The sequence below is a fragment of the Haliaeetus albicilla genome, chromosome 11, assembly GCF_947461875.1.
Source record: "Haliaeetus albicilla chromosome 11, bHalAlb1.1, whole genome shotgun sequence".
NCBI classification, from domain to species: domain Eukaryota; kingdom Metazoa; phylum Chordata; class Aves; order Accipitriformes; family Accipitridae; genus Haliaeetus; species Haliaeetus albicilla.
In genome coordinates this window covers 27,477,284-27,500,651 of record NC_091493.1, presented here as the reverse complement: position 1 = coordinate 27,500,651, position 23,368 = coordinate 27,477,284, and the positions used below count along the sequence as shown (strand labels likewise).

General features: G+C 46.3%; 1 protein-coding gene across 4 annotated transcripts in view; it reads right to left on the bottom strand.

The window, feature by feature from the left end:
- NEURL1 (neuralized E3 ubiquitin protein ligase 1) overlaps positions 1-23,368 on the bottom strand; it is a 166,013-nt gene that overhangs the window by 81,443 nt on the left and 61,202 nt on the right. Inside the window, exon 1 of one of the 4 annotated variants that reach the window (XM_069796902.1) lies at positions 15,413-15,473. The exons of 1 other annotated variant lie outside the window; for it this stretch is intronic. In XM_069796902.1, coding sequence (XP_069653003.1) covers positions 15,413-15,458 — 46 coding nt within the window. In that variant the 5' untranslated portion in view covers positions 15,459-15,473. Of the gene's footprint in view, positions 1-14,767; positions 14,918-14,956; positions 15,253-15,412; positions 15,474-23,368 lie in introns of those variants that run through there. 2 more of the 4 variants (XM_069796901.1, XM_069796903.1) reach the window with 2 other exon arrangements.

Here is a 23,368-nt window from a genome sequence, read left to right as displayed (position 1 = left end):
TTAATTTAGTATCTGGATGGGTTAGGATACATATCCCAGAGCCTGTTCTACTTCTCCTCTTACCCAGCTGGACAGTGTAGATTATGTTTATCATTCAGTACCACATACCATGAAGTTTTATGCCATAATGCCGTCTCCAAAAAATCTCAGGCAGCAGTTTTTTCTTCTATCATACATGACATTTACACTTGGAGTGTGCCTTTTTTTCCTAATATAAACCATCCATTTAGAGTCACTTTGAGGTACTGTAAAGTTGGGTCATTTTGTGTGTAGTCTTGTTTAAAAACACACTGCTCAAGTCATACTTGTTTCACACTCTTCCTCCTGAAGTTTCCTGCTATTGTTCCTTGCAGGGTCTCTTGAAAGCATGCCTGCCAGAAGCAGCTCCTTAGCCCATCCGTATTTCAAACTTAATGAGCACTTCTGAGATGCAGTGATTATTTTTCTGGACCCCAAACGGTGCTTTGCCCAAAGGCTCCCATTCCCTCCTTTAAGTGGTTTAAGCACGCCTCCTCCGCTGATGTCTGCCCGCAAGCACGCGCGGAACAGCCTGCCTCCGAACCCAAGAGCCAGCACTCCCCTTCCTGCGGAGCAGCCAGGGGACACCCCCAGGGGACACCCCCAGGGGACACCCCCAGGTGACGCCATGGCTGAAGGGCAGTGTCCAGCTACAGATGCTCCTGTGATGGAGATCTTCCACCCCTCAACGGAGACACCAAGAATTTCCAGACCGCCACGGTGTCCGGTCTGCAGCTGCATCGCTCTTGTCAACCAGGGCTGAGGGTCAGCCCGTGTTACCCCAGGAGCCGGCTGAGCGAGCACTTAGTCCCGTCTCTCTAAGGACAATGTCGTTTAGCTGCATGAGCAGACCTCTGAATCTTTTGCAAAAACCTTCTGGTGTTGATGTCCTTATACTCAGGTCATTGCTTTTTCCTTTCTGCAGGTTCGTGGCTGTAAATATACTGTCACCCAGTAAGTCTTCTCTATGTCTTTTTTTGCCTGTTTTAATTTCTGTCTGATCAACTGAAAATTCTGTTTTTCAGCACGAGAAAATTGCACTGCTCACTTTGTTGTTAGTCGGTACAGTCTCCAAACTATTTCCACCCACACCAGTTACCCAAATATCAAAGATTTTCATTCAATATAAAGTCCAAAAGCAATCCTAAAAGGAAGTCCTTTAAACATATATCTGCTGATGGTCTCCTGGCTGCAGGGTTTATACCGTTGTGAAATGGAATATGAAACTTCTTTGCTTACAAAGAAAAAATGCACCTGAAATTCTAGTCTTGCTACGCACTGACTAGGCCCAAAAGATACTGATTCCAGTGGCTCTTTTCCTGACTACGTTTGGCAGCAAATAAATCCTTAAAGTATGGGGTTATTAGAGCTAGCAACTTAACAGGCAGGTGAAAATTTACTATTGGCTTTACTGTTTGGCCACATTTAACATCTTCATAAATGTTTCAGGATTACAGGAGCCATGTACTTCCTTGAATTCCTCCTCTACCATTTCTATATTCAAATCCTCCTTTCCTCTCTCTCGTCTCTCCCTCTGCCCATTTCTTCTTGAGGAAAACTCACAGAACACACAACCTTCCCTCTGCTTGCTTTGCTATCCCTTCTCCTCCAAAACATTTTCCTCCTCCTCTTCCACCTCCCTGGTCATGAGTATTAGAGTTTCTCAGCCACTTCCCTCTTTTAAGTCTTCCACCTCCTTCACTGGCCTCACCTTATCCAGCACATTTCTCTCTCACTTAGGTTTACTCCTTTTTTTTCCTTTAATCTCTTGCACTCTCCTGGTTTGTTCTCCTCAAGACAGACATGCTTTGCACCTTCTCATTTAAAAAAAAAAAAACAATCACCCCTCTCCTGAAAGATAACAGGTCCTAGTGATTAACTGAGGCTCACTCATCTCACAAAGTTATAATCAGAGGGATTTATTTTGGCAGCACCCACTAGTCTGTAATGTATTCCTGCAAAGTAACTTGCACTGGGTACTAAGTGGAGTTACAGAGTTTGTCATCAAAATGGCATTTTTTCAAGTGCATTGCTGGGATTAAAGCACGGGAGCTCCACACCTCTCTCCCACCATCAAGCTGTAAAACTTCCAGCCTACCTGGCAGAGCTGGCACAAGGGCACAGAAGTAAAGCTGCCAAACCAGTGCAGGGCACGAGCCCTGCTCTCCAGCAACTTCTTGCTGCACAAATAGAACTTATAACCAAGAACTTTTGCCCAGACCAGAGAGGTCTCCAGTATCACTAGAAGTGTTAACCACTACAGGATTAAAATATTGTTTATTCCCAGGCAAATAATTTAAGTACTGCTGAGGCAAAACCAGGAGAAAGGGCAACATTTCTCCCTTTACACAAGAATTTGGCCATCCACGCACGCATTCCATCATTAATCTGCACCTTCTGTACCACAGTCACAAGTGGAATCTAAATTACTGACTTTCCCGCTCTCATCTGGCTCTGCAGCACATTGCTTGCACCAGTTTAAACACCCTCTACCAGTAATTAACCCTGTTTCTTTAGCAGACCAGCATCCGAACCTGGACCATTGAATTAAAACATCAAACTTCAACAGCCAGTCAGGGCATAAAGTTATGGTTTATTTTAACAAAGATAAACAGCATCCCTGGCGCTTATTCTAAAGAAGCAGCATGAATACTATTCCATCATCCTTCCTAGCAATTCCCGTGCCAGACCCATGAAGTTATTACTTAACATTTTGCTATAAATAGCTGCTGGAGTAGTCCATACAGGAACTTGTTTTCCTTAGCATCTGCTGCAACAGGTCAGCCAGTAAAAGACCAAGGGTGTTGAATCCTTATTGCCTGAGGACAAGAGCATGTAGAGATGTTTTATTTCTCTAAAAGTGATCCTACCTGCTAGCCACCCTCTCATGCTGAATCTCACAAAGATAGAAAGAGACAGGTCTTGCCCTAACTGTTTACAGTCTGCATATAAGAAAAGAAACAGCAAATAAATGGGAGTAAGAGGAAGATAACTTTGTAAGGGATAGTACGTTTTATCTGAATTTCAGTTGATTTGAATTAATCTGTCAGGACATATGCTGTTCAAAACCCAGGGCCAATGCAATTCCTTGCACCAGAGGACAGCAAGAGGTGACTCCACGCTTCCTCTGACACCATAACAGCACACAAAAGAGCTCCAGTCCTCTCTGATTTGCATAGGCAAAAATACACTTCAAACTAGAAGCTCAAAGACCTTTCATTATAACCCCTCACAGAACTCCCTTAAAATTTCATGATAATTTTCTTATGACTTAGGTAACAGAGTCAACCCCTCAGGTTTTTTCGTAGAGGAGGCTACCCCAATGTTTCTTATGAGAGGGTGCCAAGGAAGCTTCACCACCCCTAGCTTGGAAATTGTGTTAACATCAATGTGTACAAGCTATGCAGAAGAAAACTTCCCAATGATTCAGTCTTCAGCAATTTTATACTGCTGCAGACTTACTCACATGACCTTTCCTGGCTCAGATGACCAGTTACCATTTACTGAAGTTGGGTAACGTATAGCAGGTGACTCAGGAGGAACATCATGAAGAGAAAAAAAAATTACCGTGTTTCTAAATAGCTGAAGGAAGAGAGATGTGCTTGAAAGGCAAGCCAGCTTGGAATAGGAACAACACGCTGTTTTAAAATTCATGCAAAAGGGCATTTTTGCATATTGGGATATTGATAGGAGTAGAAAGAGGAAGAAATTCGATGTCACACGATTCAGAGCATTGTTCCTGATGTAGACACTGTTCATGGCGTGACTGCCTTGAAGGTCATGTGCGAACAGAAAACAAGCCTAAAAGGCTCAAGGGGCTTTATTCTCTTGGTAGAAAGACACCTACACTCTTTCAGAAGAGCAAGGAGCAATTAAGTGTGGAGGCCAATTCATTCATCCATTTTCCTTGCTCTTTGTAGCTTGAAAAGCTCTGGAAAATCCTTTAGTCTTTGTCCAGCTAAAGGGCATTTCTTCTGATAACAAAGACCACTGACTTTTTTTTTTTTTTAGTATATAATTGCACCTGTTTCTCTAAGCCACAGCTCTAAATTATAATTTAATAAGGACCACACTGCATCCCTGACAGATGCTCCTTCCTGCCAGCACAGAGAGGTGCAGCTGTTGAACTGGAGTCTGCAAATCCAGACCTCTGGGCCATGAAGCATTTCCCTGATTAGTTTTCTGCGCTCAGAAGCAGATCTCAATGCGTAATCTGAACCTACTGCTGTAAACACAGGACATAGAGGAAAAACACAAAATATTTGCCCTCAAACTGAAGTTGCACAAATCCAAAACTGCTACCAATCTTTATTTTTTCCCAGAGGGTACACTTCAAAATCACTTCTCTGCAGTACTGAAGTTATTTAAGGTAACTTGCCCATATTTACACTTTATTACGGCTGCCCACTCAATACTACACACCTCCTCCTGCATCAACTGAGCCAGCAGTACCAGGCACGTATGCGTCATAAAACTACTGCTTCTGCCACACAGTAAAGACAAAATGGATAAGTCTGTCCACAAGGGTTCAAGCACAGATTTCTGAAAGCACAGGATTAAGGGAAGAGGGAAAGTGTGCATTGTCATGTATATATAGTGAACGAATCTCAAAAGACTCCAGCTATCATATGCTAAAGAACTTCTCTATCTCCTTCAAGCAATCGCCTGTGTACTGGTCAGTCTGAAGCTGCAGTCAGCTTGGGATGAGGCATGACCTGGAGTCCCCAGCGAGCAGCTTTGCTGCGTGAGGGTTCCGAGCAGAAAGGTCTGTGTGGGATAACTCGCAAGTGGGTAAAGAGAGCACAGGTGGTCACTTTACAGGTAATGGGATAAAAACATCATCCAGCAAAATGGCTGAGGTTACTGAATCTCTGGTGAAGAGTATTGTAAGAACTGCAGTCACCTCTTGCAAACATGCTGAATGACTTTAGCACTCTTGCAAATCTATTTGTAGAACATTTGAAGGATATCTCTCTGCATTTTACCCTTTCTACCATGCGAACAGGTAGCCTGAATGTTTTATTCTTTGTATGATAAATGCCATTGCACATCTGCCTAGGAAGGATACAGGGAGCTGTAAGCACTGCACCTCCATTTCAGGAATTAATCTCTAACATGGTGCAAGATCTTCTGCTGCATCCCAAAGACAGCCTTGCCCACTTTCCCACCTAAGCCTGACTGCTACATGCACAGAATAGCATAGGCCAAGGAGAGTAAGATCATTTTACAGTCAGCAACCATCCAAAATCCAAGTGATGAGATACAGAGACATGATATCTAGATATTGAATCACCCACCCTTGCTCAAGCAATAGAGCCTTGGGTGGGACAGAAAGGAGATGGGCTGTCCAGGAACCTTGTCACAGCCATGCCACTTGATCCAAGGTCTCTTCATCCAATTTTGCAAAGCCACTGATGGACAGAAGGATTAAGAGTAGAACAGCAGCAACTCCTACCATGCTACCATGCTGCAGCTCCAGCTCCATGTAAGATGGACCAGCACCCATCAGGACACCCGAACTTGCATTCCTTATAAATACATAACTTCACTCAGAATAGGAAAACAAGAAGGCAGCAGGAGTGATAATCTCTTTCCTTTTGGAGATGAATAATCAGAGGGTGGCATTGAACTAGTTTAGGATAACCAGAAAATAAATTGAGCAATTTTCCAAGTTGCATGAAATTCACAGCATCAATAATGCCTTTGTAAAAGGAATTAGATTCTTAAGGCTCTATTTTATATTTGATAATCTGATTCTATTTGGTGTGCAAAGACAGAAGTCATTTTGATCTGGGATGCTTCAGCACATTACAGGCACCCATATATTTCTATCTTCCAGAGAGACTTTTTTCTTTTAACTTTTTTTTTAATCTCAGTCTCTTTGTAAGATGCTATTTTTTAACCTTTGAAAAATACCAATTCTTAACAATCCTTACGTCTCCAGTCAGTCTCCCAACAGCCCTAGAGGAAAGTAAGGTTTTATTTAAAGTACTTTTAATTGAGTCAGTGAATATTAGAGATAGACAGATCAGAGCTGAAGTCGGAGCTTCCAAAACTCTCTCCTCAAAAGCCCTTGCCCTTCTCTCTCCTCCTCCCAAAAGTTAAAGCCAATGAAACATTTCTGTCTGTCTTTCTTCTGAAGGAAAGCCTGATCTGTGCAACAGAAACGAAAATCCAGGGTTTATTTCATTCCAAAACCATATCCCCAACGCCCTTGCCACCAAGTTACCATTTGTCCAGTTTTTTAACATTTAGCTTTTCCAAGCAAGAAAAAGTAAAATCATGGAGACATTTTCCTTAAGCAGAAGATGTGTGTCGGAAATGTTCTTTACTTTAAAGCAGCAACCAACCCACAGTGCATACTGCACTTAAGCCAGAGCTGTGACGAATGCCTGTTGAGCTGCAGCACTTAAACCACTTGCATTTTAAACAGCAGTTTGTCAAGTGATGTTAATTATTTGGGAGGTCTCTGCTCCCAGAAACATAAACATTTCTTTTTATACTGATCACATTTTCTTTTCCATGTACTGCTTCCAGCAGAGCCTGAAATTAAAATGGCTTCTTTGTGTGCCACGGTGTGGTTTATGGCTCAGTTCCCCCTCTGTGCTTGCAACCAGCGGGTAGCATCACACCGGGGCCCTGCACAGCACCTTCCCCATCCTGGCTTTGCAGGTGGAAACCTCCTCAGCGCAGGAGGGAGAGCTCTCCCAGGCTCAAGCCCATCCACCCTCCTGGAGGCTACGCAGCTTCCCTCTGGCTGATAACACGGGTCTGGGACTTGAGGAGCCTGAGGAGCACTTCGACTTCGTAAAGCAAGCAAAGGGCTAGGTTGCTGGGAAGCACCACAGGGAACAGAAGAAGAATAGGCTCCCGCAGGAGCCCGACTCACAAGAACACCAACCTCCAGACCTGCCGAGGTGCAACTCAAACACAGGCACACGCTTCCTTCAAACCGCCTCCCGGCTCAGCGGGCGCTGCTTTTGAGGCTGCAGACTCAATGCCTGCCTGAGCTCTGCTTAAGCCAGGCCGCAAGCCTCACAGCTCCTGAAGAAACGCGTTTTCAGTCCTGCCCTGGTATCTCACAGCAGGTCCTGCTTTCACTGACAAGTCTGTTGGCCAAAAAGTGCCAATGCTGTATCCACGCGGTGCCACGTGGCTGCACAGCAAGGTCTATCGCACAGAAAATACGGCGGTGACAGCCAGAGAAAGGTTTGTGAAATCGCAGCAAGCAACCCAGCGACTTTACCTGTAGAGGCAGCATTTTCAGAGCCACGCTGAGCCATCTGCAAGTCAGTTGTGGGCACTTTCTTATTAGGGCTCTGTGTGCTCCGATCCATAAGGATTTCTCTCCAAAGGTAGTCAAAGACAGGAACAGCCTCAGCTCTCCAGGCAAATTTTATAGAGCGGTCACTGCACATCCACCCTGCTCGGCTTGGGACAAGTGTTGGGTCTTTTTCTGTTCTCCAGACTTCATCGACAAAGCCTGCTGTGAGTAACTTCTCGAGCTTTGGGAGCTAAACCAGTACGTCTGGGTAGGTGACCTTGTGCGGACCAGCCTCATACAGCCCCTGCACAGAACTGCCATACTCAGGGCCAAGGCAACAGGACAAATTCAGACCACAGGTACTTAGTGTTACTTGACCCCCCCAGGCTTCCCCTCTGTATTAGGATGTGTTTACTAGTATAGGCAGAGAAGGATGTAAACTGAACCACAAAAAGGAGCGGATTTTCACAGCAAGGGGCCTTAGTTTATTGCAAAAGATTCTCGTAAAAATGTGATTTTAACTTGATGGAGAGGGCGAGAATTCCAGATTTCTGCTGACACCAGCTGTTGGGGGGGGAGGTAACCAGGAGCACACTGTTTAGATTCTGTATCATGTTCATTAATGTATATGGCTTTTATTATATCCCCTTTTTACTATTTTCTCTTTTTCTTTAAAATAAAAGTGATATCAACATTTCTAATGGGAAAAATATGTTCATGCATCTGATAAATTATCACAGCTCTCTCTGAGCCCACACCCTTTGCTCTGCTGTTGGACTCATGGTAAATCTCAGATAAACCAAAGGACTCCTCTCCCCAGCCCCATCAACTGCAGTCATCTTGAATGTTATTTTTAATGCCAACGAATTACAGTGTCCCTTCATGAGACGATCAAGGACAGAGTTAAGGAGCAGAAATACCAGTGAAACTAACTTGACAAGAGCTACAGAGAAGGCGGCTCTGACTCATTTTGGACAAGCTTCAGTCAGATAAATAGATTTGCAAAGCGAAACACTGATTTAGAGGGGGATAGATGGGGAGAAAAACAAGCAGACAACAACGCTAATAGGGATCAACCCTAGAGCAAAGCACAGCGAAACGCAGGGCTGCAGCATATGCGCTGACCATGGGCACTCATACCGCGAGGCTTGTGTTTGGCAGCTACACTCTTATTGAGCCTCTGGGAGGCAAGATCTCTCCTGACCTCCAGCTCCATACTCTGCTGTGCCATCAGTAATCCCTGCCGATTCCCGAGGGCAAGTGATCGGGATCAATTCTTTGCCTTGCTTTTGCTTTCCAGGAAACTCCCTTTCTTTTAGGATTAATCCTTTTTTTAGATTGATCTCAATGCAACCCTCTGCATGTATGGATATCATTAATGTAAAATTCTTTAATAAAAAGAAAGCAGCCCTATCAATTTTGAAATCATATGTCTAGAGGCTGCCTCTTCTTAATTCCTGCTAGATGTCAGCAATGGTATTTGTTTAGCAAATTTATTTTCTACTATTAACAATATGGATCCTCTGGCTGCAGGAGTACTTGTTTAGAATAAGCATGCAGATGATTCCCTAGGACATGTCAGGGGATCCTACAAACCTTGAAGAGACACCTGCTACCTCTGGATTAATTGAATGATAGCTAAACATATCACCCATAATTCTTAAGAAAACAGGAGTTAAGTAAGGAAGAGGTAAAGAAGGATCAGAGGTAAGAATGCTTGCACATCGAGGAGGGAAAGGATCAGTCAGAGAGGAGGCAAATAAAACAACAAAATCTGACAAACAACATTCAGTCCCTAGGTCCCACCAGAACAGAGCATCAACACAGAAAACTTAACAGGGCAGTGCCATGAAAGCAAGGGACAAAATGAGAACGGGGATGCCCTTTGCTCTCACCACTTGTAGCAAAACCCCTACAGTCAAATACTGCCACAACAAATGAAAAACTCATTTGCTTTTCACAGTAAATAGAATAGTTTTCAAGTATAAACATGGTCACCCATAAAATCGCTATATACAGACATACCATACGCTTCATTTTCAGAAGTGTTGTCAGCAGTCAATATGCTTTACTATCAGCCACCTTCAGACATTGGCAGGTGACCCACAGGTCAGCGGCATGAACCGAAATAACCTCTGGGAGCCCCAGTTCTAGCAAATGCCAACACTGCTTTGGCATCCTGCCCAGGGTCTTCTGCACCAGTTAATCCAACCCTGAGCAGGATTAATTTCTCATACACACAGACACACAGACACACAGACACACACACACACACTCATTCGCTTTCAGGGCTATATACCAATTGTGCTGAAAGCAGAGTAAGTTTAGAAAGAGCCTTTTCTCCCCAGTCCTGTGTTAGTTCTCAACAAGCAACTCTCTGCAGAATATGGGAGATGTTAACCCCCTAGTGAGGCTGATCCAATCACCAGTCACTCCATTAAATGCGAGGTTACCCCAAAATCTAGGCAGTAACTTAGGAGATGATAAGAATACAAAGTAATACTAATTTGCAAAGAAATCTCACTAATGATTGATGTTGTCAGGTCTTCATTTTTTCGCTATTGTTGTTTCTTATTTCTTTGGGGATATTTGCAGTTTTAATTAGGTATACGAAGATGGAAATTATTAAATCCAAAGGTGTATACAGCAGTGTGCACTGGAGTGCAATGCTCTTTAGTGATATTAACTGCAAGGGTGAAATGTGGCATTTGGAATGGTTATTGCAGTGACATATTCATTGGCAATGAATATACAGCGTGAGAAACAAAGCGTGGGGCTGATTACAGCACTTGCATATAGATATACCATTCACTATGCTATAAGGAATTAAGAGAAAGCTAAAAATAGAGCTCTATTGTGCAAAGTAAGAGTAAATGAAGTTGCATACAGTAGCTATTTTACACTAGGGAAATGGCCTCCGCCCTCTGCTGTTCCCCAAAGCCCTACAGCAGCAGCTCAGCAGCTCCCGCTGGGGCTGAAGGCTTCCGCACAGCACCCCAACATCCCGGACCTCCCACCAACACGTGTGAGCGAGACCCTGAAACTGTTGTCCGGGAGAACAAAACGCGGAGGAAGGACAATGCCAGCGCTTCACACCTCTTTTGCGCAGGAATAAATGACCAGCCAGGTGCAGGAAAGTCTATGGAAAATAAGATCCCGATGAAATGGGAAATGAATCCAGACAGCCACCCAAAAGCCTAGTGCCATGCAGTGTGGATGGAGTCCTGCTACGCCGTAACTCCTGCTGCCTCCTCCCTTTTTGCGGCACAACCACACAACTGTGTCTGCGTTGCTCAGCAGGCCTATATACACGTGGTAAGGCGAAAATCTGGCCATGCATAATACTTACGTGGGCCTCTACATACACCACACAGAGACACACGAGCCATTACATATACTGTATCCACAACTTAGGGAGCATCATCTGCAAGCAGCTTAAAAACTCAGCCGTTCAAACTGAAAATCACATCTGTCAATCAGCACCGCTTCCCAGGCTAAAAAGCTGATGTGCTCTCACTAGGGACTTCTTTGCAATTACATCAGTGCCATACAATTACAGTTTGGAAAATGTGGCACAAGATACCTTTTTCCCTGCTCCTTGTAAAAATTATTCCATCGTAAAACACTGATGACTGCCTGTGACATGTGAGTAATTAAAGCAAAAATAAAACAAAGCCCTGCAATGAGGGACTTATTAGTAATTACGACTTGTAGGAGGGAAGGTTATTGAGCAAATGTGCAGGTACGCATAGAGTCACATATCCCCTGCACATGAATTAATCCACTGTGTACACTCTAGCTAGTCAAAAGCCCTCTGAAGAGATGTGCACATGTTAATCGCCAACCTCTGCACGTCTACATACACGGAATCCTTCTCCCAGCACAGTGCAGCACCTTCCTTGGCTAAACCATCACTTTGTGTTAGTTTGGTTCTGAGTGAAAGAAATAAAAACTACGCAGGTGTCTTTTTTCTCAGACAGAAACACCTGGATTTGGCCCCCTGAAGTTAAGAACAGGATTTTCTGCAAATAGCACCTCACTCATAGCCGTAAGGAGGAATTAAAAACTACTGCAGCAGGTGACAGTTGAATCAAATGCATAACAAAAACATACGTATTATGACATATGCATCTATTACAGATATGTTTCAAGCATCATTAGCTAGCAAGTAGTTTAATATAAATATTTAGTAAACTCCACCTATGTTATAGGAATAACAGTGTACAGTCATTCTTGAAGAAACCAGCCTCAGATGAACCACAAGCAACGATATTAATATTTCCTGTTTAAAATATTGTAACATAAACACTGCATGTATAGATATTACTTTTTAAACAGCAAGTAAACATCCTGTCCATCAAGGTTGTGTTACCTTTGAACTTCCTATTTTGACTTTCCTTCTCTTTGCATAGAGAGCTCTGGAAAGCACCCCAAGGACTTCTGTGGATGGGGGTGGGAAAGGGAGAGGGAATGGGGAAGAGGAGCAGAGACCATCACGGTGCCAAGCACAGGGACATAGATGGAGACTGCATGAGCGCACTTCAGCACTCCGCATCATTTCACAGAGAAGAAGAGTGACCAGCTCCCATGTCCCAACACGTCAAGCCATCAGATGTCTCCTTTCAAAAACAAAGGTGCTGCCTTTCATGGTAGAAACCCATTGGGGTTTGTTTGCTAGGGAGGAATGAAACCAGAGGTGGGTCTCTCCTGGGAAGCTCAGGCAACTGATGCTTCAGTGGCTCTAGTTCAAAGTTTATTTTTCCTCCCAGTCCCATCAGGTGGGAAACTTTCTCTCACGTGACTCAGGGCCCATGCAGCACCCACCAGCTCCGTCATTAGGACACACTAGCGTGGCTCTCTTGCACTGCCACCACACCAATGGGAAAGCAGCGTTTTCACTCAGAGATGCCCATCCATGCGAGCATGCATGTACCTCACCGTATGGCTCAAATAGGATCGGCACAGCACCAGCTTGCAGGGCTTCACACAACAGACCCGAGCAGCAGCGCAGGTCCAGGGACAGCCAGCGTCACCACCACCGCCCACACATACCCGAGCATGAGGTGTCGCCCACCCACGGCTTTCCTCATGCCAAAGGATGCTGAAACTCCTCTGCCCAGCAGGAATGCTGCATGGCTTTACTTTGCTGCTTGAAAGTAGACTTGTGGGTGAAAGAGGGTAAAATGATGCCAAGTGTTCCTCACCATGACAGTCTGTGTATGGTTGCACTTGACTACCATAAACTTCTGTCCTTACCTCAGGGCACCCAAAGCTTTTAAAAATCACCACTCTGATTTTATGCTTTTTTGAAAGGGTGCCTCCCTCGTGATCTTCTTCAGGAGCTTTTATCTCAATTTCCTTTTCCGACTCTGCCAAGGTCAGGGTGGGCTCTGGAGGAGGCAGGGACCCAGCGCACCACTCCGGGCACGCATCTCGGGGAAACCGGCTGCCTCCCCACGACCAGCTCAGCAGAGCCACAAGCAGCCAGCCCGTGCAGTATCTCCCCATCCGAGCTAATTTTCAGCAAAGTTAAATTACTTAAGTGCTTGTGAAAATCCCAGCCCATCCTTGCAACACGGAGAGGTCACCAGAAATGTCCGGAGGACATGAATTTCTGCTTTACCTGTGCTTTCTAAAAACAACGGATGTCAGCCCCTAGGGCTGTCAATACAACTCCTTTCAGTATCATTACATTCATTTTCAATTATCCTTTAGAGAAATGGATAAGGTTTCAGTACTCTTTCCCCAGCTATTTTGAGACACATCTGAAACAGAAATATTTAACCGAAAGAGGAACGGTAGCCACAGACAAACCACAAGTGCAGATGCAGTCTATTTTTGTTAAATGTGCTTGTTGCATGACTTTTTATTATTTATTTTTTTTAAATATAATGCACGTCCTTTTTTTTTTTAAAGAGGATTGCTGCGCTAAACACAGCAGTGCATCACCTCTGAATATAACACAGCCTGTAGCCCCTCTGTATGAAGAGGGAAATTTGAGTTAATTACCCACATCTCCTCATTAGTCTCCATCTCCCAAGAAAATAAAATTAAAGACAAGCACGCTCGCTGGAGAAGAACCGCTGACAGGCAGAAGTTGCAGGATTACTGTGCAGTGCGCTGCTGGCTGCAGGCAGGAGAAAGCCCCAGCAGGAATGCCAAGTCCCTGGCACACACAGGAAATGTATATAGCTATTATTCTTTCCCGGCCGTTTTTTTTTTCAAATTCATTCAAATAATGCTTCAAAGGGGAAAAGGCACTTACAATCACAAGACAACAGCCAGAGCTCTTTTTTTTTATGTTGACCCAACAGTACTGTTTTTCTGCATATTGCATGTATATCACGAGATAAGAGAAGAAATAAGGTCAGGCCACGGAAACCTCAGAACGCAAACGACGAACAAATAAAAATCTCTATTGAGACGTGCTTGCTAAACATCTTTAGGGAGAAAGTCACCTACTTCCTAACTATGTCCATTTGTTCCTTAAACTATAGGGTTTGGACTTGGTGGAAAAGATGAGAAGAATCAAGACTCGTAACGTGAATATTCACAGCCTAAGCGTATATACCTCGTGCATCTCTATTCAAAGAAAGGATATGAGATACTCCAAGCCCACATGATGCTTTACCTGCATCCTTCATAGCCATATTTACTACTGTAACAAGGAAGTGTCTCTGAAAATACATTCATACCGCACTGAACACGCAGCACATTGACTCCGTCCGAAGTTAAACAGAACATTTCAGAGCAGTAGGCAAGTTTAACATTAAGGAGCCCAATTTTCTCACAGAAGCATTCACGGCACGAGCTTTGCGCAGACAGGGACATGCCTAGTACCACACGCCGTCGGTAGACTCACATTCTGGTTTACCGTGGGCCTGTGCAGGATATTCCTGTCCCTTTCCAGCTCCCCCCTGTCCCCGCTTTACATTGCCCAGCAGACGCAGGCAGCGTGCTGCGCCCAACGGCTTTAGCTTCGTCTAAAATCAGCCCATTCAAACCAGCGTCCGCTCCGAACCGCATCAATTCAAAGCGAAATAAACGAGAATTTGCGCGGAGCAGCAGCTGCCGGTGGAAGGGAAGAACAGGGGGACGGCTTGGAGAGCCTGCCGGGCTGCCTTGCGGTCACCTCCACGGTCGCCCCGCGGGTTTTGCGCCGGCGGGCGCCGTCCGACAGCGCACGCCCACGGACCCCGGCGCTCTCCTGCCGCCCCCGGCCCCTCTCGGCGCGCCCGTCCGCGCCGCTCGGGCAGCCGTTTGTCCCTCATCCCCGGCAATTCGGCGAGACGAGCCCGCCCCAGCCCGGGCGTCCCCTCGGGCCGGCCCCTCTCCGGCAGCGGGATGCTCCGGGAGGACGAGCCGGGCAGACCCCGCATCCCCCCCCCCCCCCCCCCGCCCCGGGGGGCACCCTCACCTTTCCCAGCCGCCTCCCGCTCCCCGCCGCCCCCGGCAGCGGAGGGCTGGCGGCGGGGCTGTCCTTACCGTAGAGCAGGCTCCTCGTCACCTGCCCCCCCATGGCGGCGCAGCCCGGCGGGGCCGCCGCCGCCGGCCCCCGCTCCGCGCCCGCAGCCCCCGGCCCAGGCGGGAGCCGGCTGCCCCGCGCCGGCAGCCTCCACCCACTCCGCGCCTCCCGCCGCGGCACCGGCGCTAGGAGCTGTCATGTTTATTTACATAAGAAGGAGGAGACTTCGCGGCTTCCTGAAATAGCTGCCGCCGGCCTTTCATCCATGCAGCGCGGCGTCGGCCTCGCGTGTCCCCGCGTGTCGTGGTCCGTCGTGTCCGTGTCCCCCCGCTCCCCCCCCCTCCGCGCGCACACGCGGTCCCGCGGTGCAGAACGCAGCGGGCAGAGGCATCCACGCGCGATGCTGCCGTGGCCGGCGAGCTGCCGGAGGGGGGCTGCCGGACGGGCCGAAAAGCCGGCGGCGCCCGGGCTCCCCGGCAACGCTGAGAACAAAGCAGGAGGCACTGCCAACTCCACGGGAAAAAAAATAAAAAATTTAAGAACTCGTTTATAAAATCAAACGACTTTGGCCATTTGAAACTTTCGCTACCCGGTGGTTTGGTATCCTAGCGCAAAGCCCTGGAATGAATTAGAACGGAAGGGAAAAAAAAGTTAAAAATTATTACCAGACATCACTGCACCAGAGTCTTCAAATGGCCTCTGCCGGTTCATTATTAATTATTTAATAGCAAAGAAGGGCTTGAAATGCAGAACGGTTCACCACGGACTGTAATAATAAAGACATTACCCCCTGTAAACTCTTTTGTGCGAGGCTCGTGTGCTCAGCCCAGATACAGTCCTTCCTGCTCTCCAGCTCATTACCTCTGCTGATGGATAATGGCCAGCGTTATTAAAAGCAGGGGGATGCAGGGATGGTGCAGGGAGGTACGCAGGGTACCACAGCCAGGGCTGGTCCCCCGGTTGCTCTCTGCACCCCGCGGTTCGTGCAGGAGCTTGCTCGTTCCCTCCTCTCCATCTCCAGCACCGCACGCCCCTGCCCACACGCACGTCTCCCTGCATCTCTCCTGTCCACTGCTCTAAGGGTAGATTAACACAGCAGGCGCCGAGCTGCCACGGCCGGCCATGGGTATATCCCAGTTGGCTCATTTAAAACTAGCTCATGCATCTTACGCTACGCCGCAGTTGCTCTTCACTCTGCAAAGGAGCGGGAGTCAAACTTATGCAGCCGCGAGTGCAGCTCTGCCTCCCAACTCTTACCATGGTGCTGGGCAAATCCTGCCATCCCACTGCCTCGACTCTGCCACCGGAAAAATGGGAAATAAGATTTTCTCTTGCCTGTGTTGTAAGGATTATTGCTTAGGATGGCTGGGTGCTGAGGTCTCAGCACTCCTGGGAAAAAAAAGCAGTGCAAAAAAAGCCCAAGCCAAAAAGCACACTCAGGGTGTTTGCACTAACGCTGCGTGCGTGAGGAAAGCTGTGCCCAGCATTTCCAACCTGCTCTCCCGAGCCCCCCAGCAGCAGCAGCCAGGCACCACCACCGGCTCACCCGCTGGCTCCTGTCTGCCCAGCCGAGGAGACTCACACCCGGACCCCAGAGCCAAGCAGCAGCTCTCCCCTAGCTGAGCAGCGCGCAGGCAGCACTCCGCTCCTCCCTGCCCAAAGTCACACTCTGCAGAGCTTACAGCAGCTTCTTGGCAGAAGAAGCTTTTTTTTTTTTCCTTCTATTTTTTTTTTTCCCCTTCCCTCCCCGAGGATGCTGCATTTACAGCATCAGCTGTGCAGGGTGAGGATGCGTCCCCAGGAGCACCACAGCATGGCCCCTGCATCCCGGTGGGTGCAGGGCATCTCTCGGATCACACCGACCCGTCACAGCACCCTGCTCTGCTCCCACACCGCTGGGGACCCGTGGACGCCACAAGGACATTGCCGGTTTTGTCTCCTGGCGGGCAGCCCACCCGCTCGGGCTGACAGCAAAGGGTCCGGGTGCTTACGCCATCAACTACCACGTTTCACTCGGAGGAATGAAGATTGACTTGGACATTCAACCCCAAATTTTCTCCCTCAGTTTCTCATTTCGGCTCTGCTTTCCATCCTTACCTTAATCATGCTACAGCTCTGTGAATAATTGACTTCTTGGTTCACTGCCTCAACCAAGAGATTGCTAGAAAAAAAATCATTTCATGTTGGCCCAAAACCTAATGGTTTGTGCGTCTCGCTGAACAAAATGTTTCTTTAGCTCAAAATGAAGCATTTTATTTTCAGAGTTATTTTTACTTCATTTTTTCAAGTTATGGTCATTGAATCCAGCTCTGAAATGATGTCTTAAAAAAACCATTAAGCCCTTTGTTTTGAATATACCAAAAGGAAAATTTTGAATTGTTATCTTTTCAGATTATTTTGGGTTTTGCAACTTATTGGCTTTGTTTGTTTGTCTGGGGGGGGGTGGAGAGGGCAGACTGCCAGAATGAGTCATCCCGTTTGGCAGAAAATGATAAACAATTTCAATTGATTTTAAAATTTCATTTTTTTCAGAAAAAATCCGGCAATCCCCCTCATGAACTTCCCCTACTGCTGTAGAGCAGCTCCTGGGGACACAGCCCTACAGAGCCATCCATGGTAGTCAAACTACCCGTCTGGCCTGTTCCATGATAATTCTTCAAGGATTATTTGCCATATGGCAAATCTTTGCTTCACAGCCATGTCGCGCTGGAACTTATTCCTGATTTGTTCTTATCACCTCCAAGTCCATTTCAGACCTTGCCCTTTTCCAAATTCCTCTTCAGCCTTTCATGTTTCTGATTCTTCTCTAGACATAGAGAAAACCTATCTACCACCCTGTTCCTATTTTACAATTCTTTCTGCCGATACCCTCTAGGTCCCCTTGGGATATTTCTTTGCCTGTGCCAATTCAGGCAAGGCCTCCCATTTTGGCATCAAGTATAAAAATCAATATCATCACCATTTGTGCTCCCTTCTAAATCACTGACAGAGGTATTAGGCTGGACCCAACAGAAACTCAGCCCCTAAATCCATTCCCATCTGTGAACAGCATCCAGCAAACTCCGGCCAAGCAGCAGCGCTGCTGTCCAAGCCAGGAGGAATCCGCTGCAGGAGTATTTTGAGGCAGTGTCTGATCTTGCTAAATATACTTAACTGCAAGAGTAGGATGCTGAGGCTGCAGAGGACTTCTGTAGATAGATTCACCGTCATTAGGCTGTGTATTAGACTAAAACCTTGGATGTTTCCAAGCGGCCTTGAGCAGACAATGGGGCACCTCTCCCACGCCTCCTGGGACAAAATGCCCAGCCTTGGGCACTGGGCAGTGGGTTTGGGTATGAAGTTGAGGGGTCACGAGTGTCTGCATTGTTTCCCTGGTGTCCTGGTCAGAAGGCTAGCAGTCAGCAAGGAGGATGCTGGAGACCACAGTCTGGGAAAAGACATCCAAACAGGGCCAAACAGCCCATTCCAGCCCAACTGATGGAAAGCAGCAGAGATACCTGCAGGGAACCACAGCAGGGAAAGCCAGCTCTGAAGAGACCTGCCTTGCGCAGGAGGAGACACAGAAAAAGGTACAAAGAGACAGAGAAGAAGGAGAGGATGAAAAATCCATCTCATGGAGATCAAGGATAAGATTATACATATGCACAGCTCAGGACAGGAAAATGAAATTCCAGTTCATGGGAGCCTCATGCAGCTAAAACTCTTTTGGGACTGGATTTGGCTCTATGGAGAACTGGAGTTTACTCTTCATAAGCAAGACAAAACAAGCAATAAAACCTCTCTTGATGGGGATTTCACCCACTTTAATGGTGCTGCAGGTAGAGACATCCTGCCAAGAAATGGTCCAAAAAGTTTCCTCAAATATCAGTATGAGGGAACTGTGGAAATCCATCTGATATTTGCCAGGGACAGGGAATCTTCTCTTAATGACTTTTATGTTTAAAAAAGTGCCATCAATTTCTCTATTACCACTTGCATTTGACTTTATGGTAACAAACATTGACTAGAAATTGTCCTTTTTTACTCAATATAGTAGCTCTCAGCAAACAGCTGGAGATCATCTAGGAAGATGGGAGAATTTGGGGGAATGCATTCTCAGGTCTTTTTTCAGCACGAGTGTCTGACTGCTATTAAGGGGGGAAACTTCACCTGTACAGAAAACAGATTTCCTGCAGGAACCTCTGCCACTGTAACTCCAGAGGAAAAACGATGTTCTCAACAGGAAAGCATCCAAGAGAAAAAGTCTCACCAGCATGTGCTAGTGCACAAGAAACAGGGACCAGAGCTAGGTCTATTGCCATTAAAGGAGGGGACTTAGATGAAAGATGTGTCTCTGCTTTCGATTCTTTATCTATAATGCAGATACAGATACTGCCCTAGCAAAGGGTATGCTGATTAGTTGACGTTTATGCAGCCGTTTCAGAATATAATGAGTTATGTCATTATTAAGCATTATTATAAAGCTGCAGCTCTGGATGAAAGCCAAATCTCAATGTGTAAGTCAAAGGAAATTGAAAATTCTGGCTGAAATTCTTAAAATCAAAATCAGCACTCATAAGTACAAACTACACCACCACGACCGCTAGCCCAGGTGCTCAATTATCCCGGTACAATTCTCTGCAGGCACAGCAGGAAGGGGAATTTAAGGACAGGGAAAATCTTTAGGCTGAATATCCACCTCACATTTGCACTCAGCGTAAATGAGACATCAGTTGCGTTTGCTTTCGTGACAGGAGCCGCAGCAGCGCAGCGGTAAAGGCTGTCTCTCAGCAGGTCAATGAAGACATCGGCGAGGTGTTGTAATAGATGTCCAGGATGCGGATTGATTCCGTGAAGGAGACACAGCAGCGACAGGAGAGCCCGACGTCTCATGTCACTGCTCAGGGGCTGCGGCCCCTGCTCACGAAAAGCTGAAGCTGTCATGAACATCCCAGGCTTAACTCTGACCCTGCCAGCGCTCGGCGTTTTATCGTAACCTCCCTGTGCAACTGTCTGCAGGAGTGGAAGAGGGGACCAGCAGTGCTGGAGAGGGGCAGGAGGCTGAGCAAGGAGAGGGATTTCCAAGGCAAGGAACCGAACTGACCTCAGGCCAAGCTGCACAACATTTTTCCATCAGCATGCAAACGCTCACAAGCCCCCACTGGATGCTGGGTTTATCTTCGAAGATGGTGACTCAGTACATGAAGGTGTCAGGAAAGAAATTAATGCCAAGAGTGCCCCCTCCTCCCTGAATGCTTTTGGGATAATATATTGAGAAAACCCTGTCGGACAGTACAGGGTAGCAGAGACTGGAAATGACAGAATTCAATGTAACATGCCTTGCAATAAAGCATTGCATTGGGCTAACCAGCATTTCTGAAAAGTAACTTTTATACGATACAGAAAACCTGTGCCTGCTTTGGGGCAATATCCCCTGGAATCTGCCAAAAGCCCATTCCCAAGAGAAAGTATGATGCTGTGCACAACATCTACTATGCCTTCGAATGCCTCCAGTCCTCACCTTCATTTATATGCTAAATTAACATTAATAGCATAGCCTCTCATTGCCATTTCAGAGTAACTCTTCAAGCACATCACAATTCAAAGGAATCTTAGGCCTATCAAAACGTAATGGAAAATGAAGATAAAAGCATCTCTCTAGAAGAAACATTGTAATTTAAAAAAACCAAAGAAATGCTGATTTGTAACACTCACCTAATGAAGCTGACTTTTGCTTTCAGAACAAGCATAAGAACCAGAAAGAAAACTAAAGTTTCGATCTTCAAGCAAAGATTTTCTTTAGCCTCATGTGAGTATTTTTACTTTGACTGGAGGCACAGCACAACAGCACGGCAGGACCGAGAAATCTGTTATTTCAAGCCCAGTTCTGTGGCTATTAAATGTTTGGGAACTTCGAACAGTATCATCCCATGTGATAAGGCACTAAGTCAGCCTTTAGCAACAAAAGTGTAGTATTTTTTCCACACAGAGCTACAGAGAATACTGATACAATATATATACTTTTTATATAATACAAGTAGCTCATTCACACTTTATCATAGGCAACATCCAAACTCTGCACTGAAAAATGAAATTACCAGCTGGAATCATCAGCATTTTTATGGCATTTGGCCTTTAACATGTGACTGTTGGGCAAACACCACATTTGTTTTCACAATATTCCTGTAGGAAGAGGTGACGCCTCTCTGCCTGAGCTAGAGAAGCGTATTTTGAGTTTTTGCAAAAAGTTAAACGAGGATCTTACAAGCAACAGGTTAATTAGCTCTAACAATCTTCATTCAATGCCCTCTGGAAAGAGCACAGGCAGGAGCTCTGTGAAACCGAAGAAGTAAATAAGGTAATCAGAGAGCACCGGCACCAGGGTACAAATGAAGGTTAGACAGACAACTTCCACTCCAGCATGTGCAAGCTTTTGAGAGCTTGACTTTGTAATCTTAATAATGTTCCCTTGGCACAGAGGTGTAATTTCTGAAGATTTTTCTTAGCCGGTACAGTTACAGGAGAGAATAACCTCTGTATTTCCCATCCCACCCTTTCCGAGAAAGGCCTCTCACTTGCATGCACTGACGTTTGTAACCAAGCAAAGGCACCGTATGTTTGTGATGTAAATATTAGCCCAGCAGAGAAACACCTTTTTATTACCCCGCTGAAAGTCCTTCAGAGAGGGCGGTGAAGGGCAGTGGGGTCCAAAAGAAACCTTCTGGGCTGGCAAGACGGGTAGGCAAGACCACACCACACGTTCGCGAGACAACGTCCCCCACCACGTGTGCCTGCGCGAAGTTTCAGCCTGGGCTTGGAAAGGCTCCTGGGGTCGCAGATGAAAGTCCCCAGTCCTCTCCCAGGACTGGGTCCCCACGCACCCCTTCTCACCCCAAAAATTCCCTGCCTCCTGCTACAGGCTCATCCTGTAGGAAATGAGATTTATTTACAAAACTTGCCCTTACACAGCTGCTTTTGCAAGCTTTTTTACATTAGGCTTCAAGGAACCAAAGGAGCTGGAGGTCAAATACTCCAAGGGCAAAACGCACAGCAAGGGTGAATTTTCCAGCTCAGGTGAGATGAATCTTGCAGGTGTGTAAATACAAAACAAATCATGTAATGCCTGTTATATGCGTTGCCCTTTTCCACTCCCTTTGTTCATCTGTTGCTCACCCTTCTCCAGTCTCCTGCTCTCCCTCACCAGATACTGCTGTCCTGTACCGCCCCATCCTAGGCTCTCTGTGGCTCTTCAAGTTTTATCTGAAATCTACCCTTCCTCCCTTGTTATATCTTTTAACTCCTTTCTTCTATTACTCAAATTAAAAGACATTTTGCATGTAACTCGGTCTCACAAAAGTATCATGAAAGATCACAAGCCAGATGCGGTGGACTGGGGGCAGCTATTATTGGAATGAGAAACGAGTTTTGGTTCTTCAGCTCAGGAGAACAGGATTTAATCAGTACAAAAATCAGAGCTTTACCTTCACAAAACGCCACTTGTTTTGGACCTCCTTTATCAAAGCACAAAGCAGATGAATATAAAATGCAAACACTGTACTGAGTAGAGCAACGGTCATGTTCCCCTCCAGCCACCCCTCCATCCAACAACCCCATTTCCAGGAGGAGGGATCAGAGATCAGTAGGATGTGAGCTTCATAAAATTACCAAACGCAGAAAAATGTCTGTATGCCTAGGATCTAAACCATGCTAATATGTTCACCACTACAGCATCTAGACTGAGTGTCTCTGACCTACCACAGTTTCTTCTGATCTGCTGCAAACTTTCGCAAACCAAAACAACGCTGCCTCTGCCATTGCGTTCTCTTCCTCCCATACACCATGCCTCCAATCCAAAGGTCTTTTTCACTTCTCTTTCCTCCCTCCCCCATTCTTTGTCTCAGCACCCTCTTCTGTGCCGCCCACACACTTGGAGAGCAGAGAGCAGACCAATCTGGCACGCTCAAATAACAACAAAAAAAGGAAAGAAAAAAAAAAAGTTGTTGTTTTCTGGCCTCGAAGACTCCTCTGTATTTTTATCTGGAGGGAGCAATCAAATCTCTTTTCCTTTCACCAGGAACCAAAGGGAATGGCGATGCCTCCTCACATTCTCACAAATCAGCCCCGACAAAAACGAGGGGGAAAGGCTGGCATTTCTTCTCGACACACAGGCACCTTTGAACAGGAACACGAAGCTTATTTTTAACCATGCCTTCTTCCAGCACCAAGCACCAGTTAAAAATATCCATTTTTACAAGGTGGGGTTTGATTAGCCAGTTTTCTTGTTTGCTTTTCTTAAAAAGGGCTGAGGACAAACCCTGCTGCCTGGAGGCTAGTTAACCAGCCAGGCGGTTATCGGCACTTCGGGGACTGCTGGGCTGGCTGGGCATGCGCCCACACACGCAGCACGAGACAGGGGTTTGGAAGGGTGCAGACCTCCACGTACAGCACGCACCCCTGCAGTGCCGACACGGCGCTGGCAGCGTTTACCCATCAAGGTCCCAATCCTGCAATCTCATCAGCATATGCAAAAAATCCACTCTGGCATAAAGCATCTAATGACATTAATGGCACACAGCACGGCAATACAGTCCAGGCATGTGGAAATAATCACAGGCCCAGAACGCAGGATGACTGATTTTTTT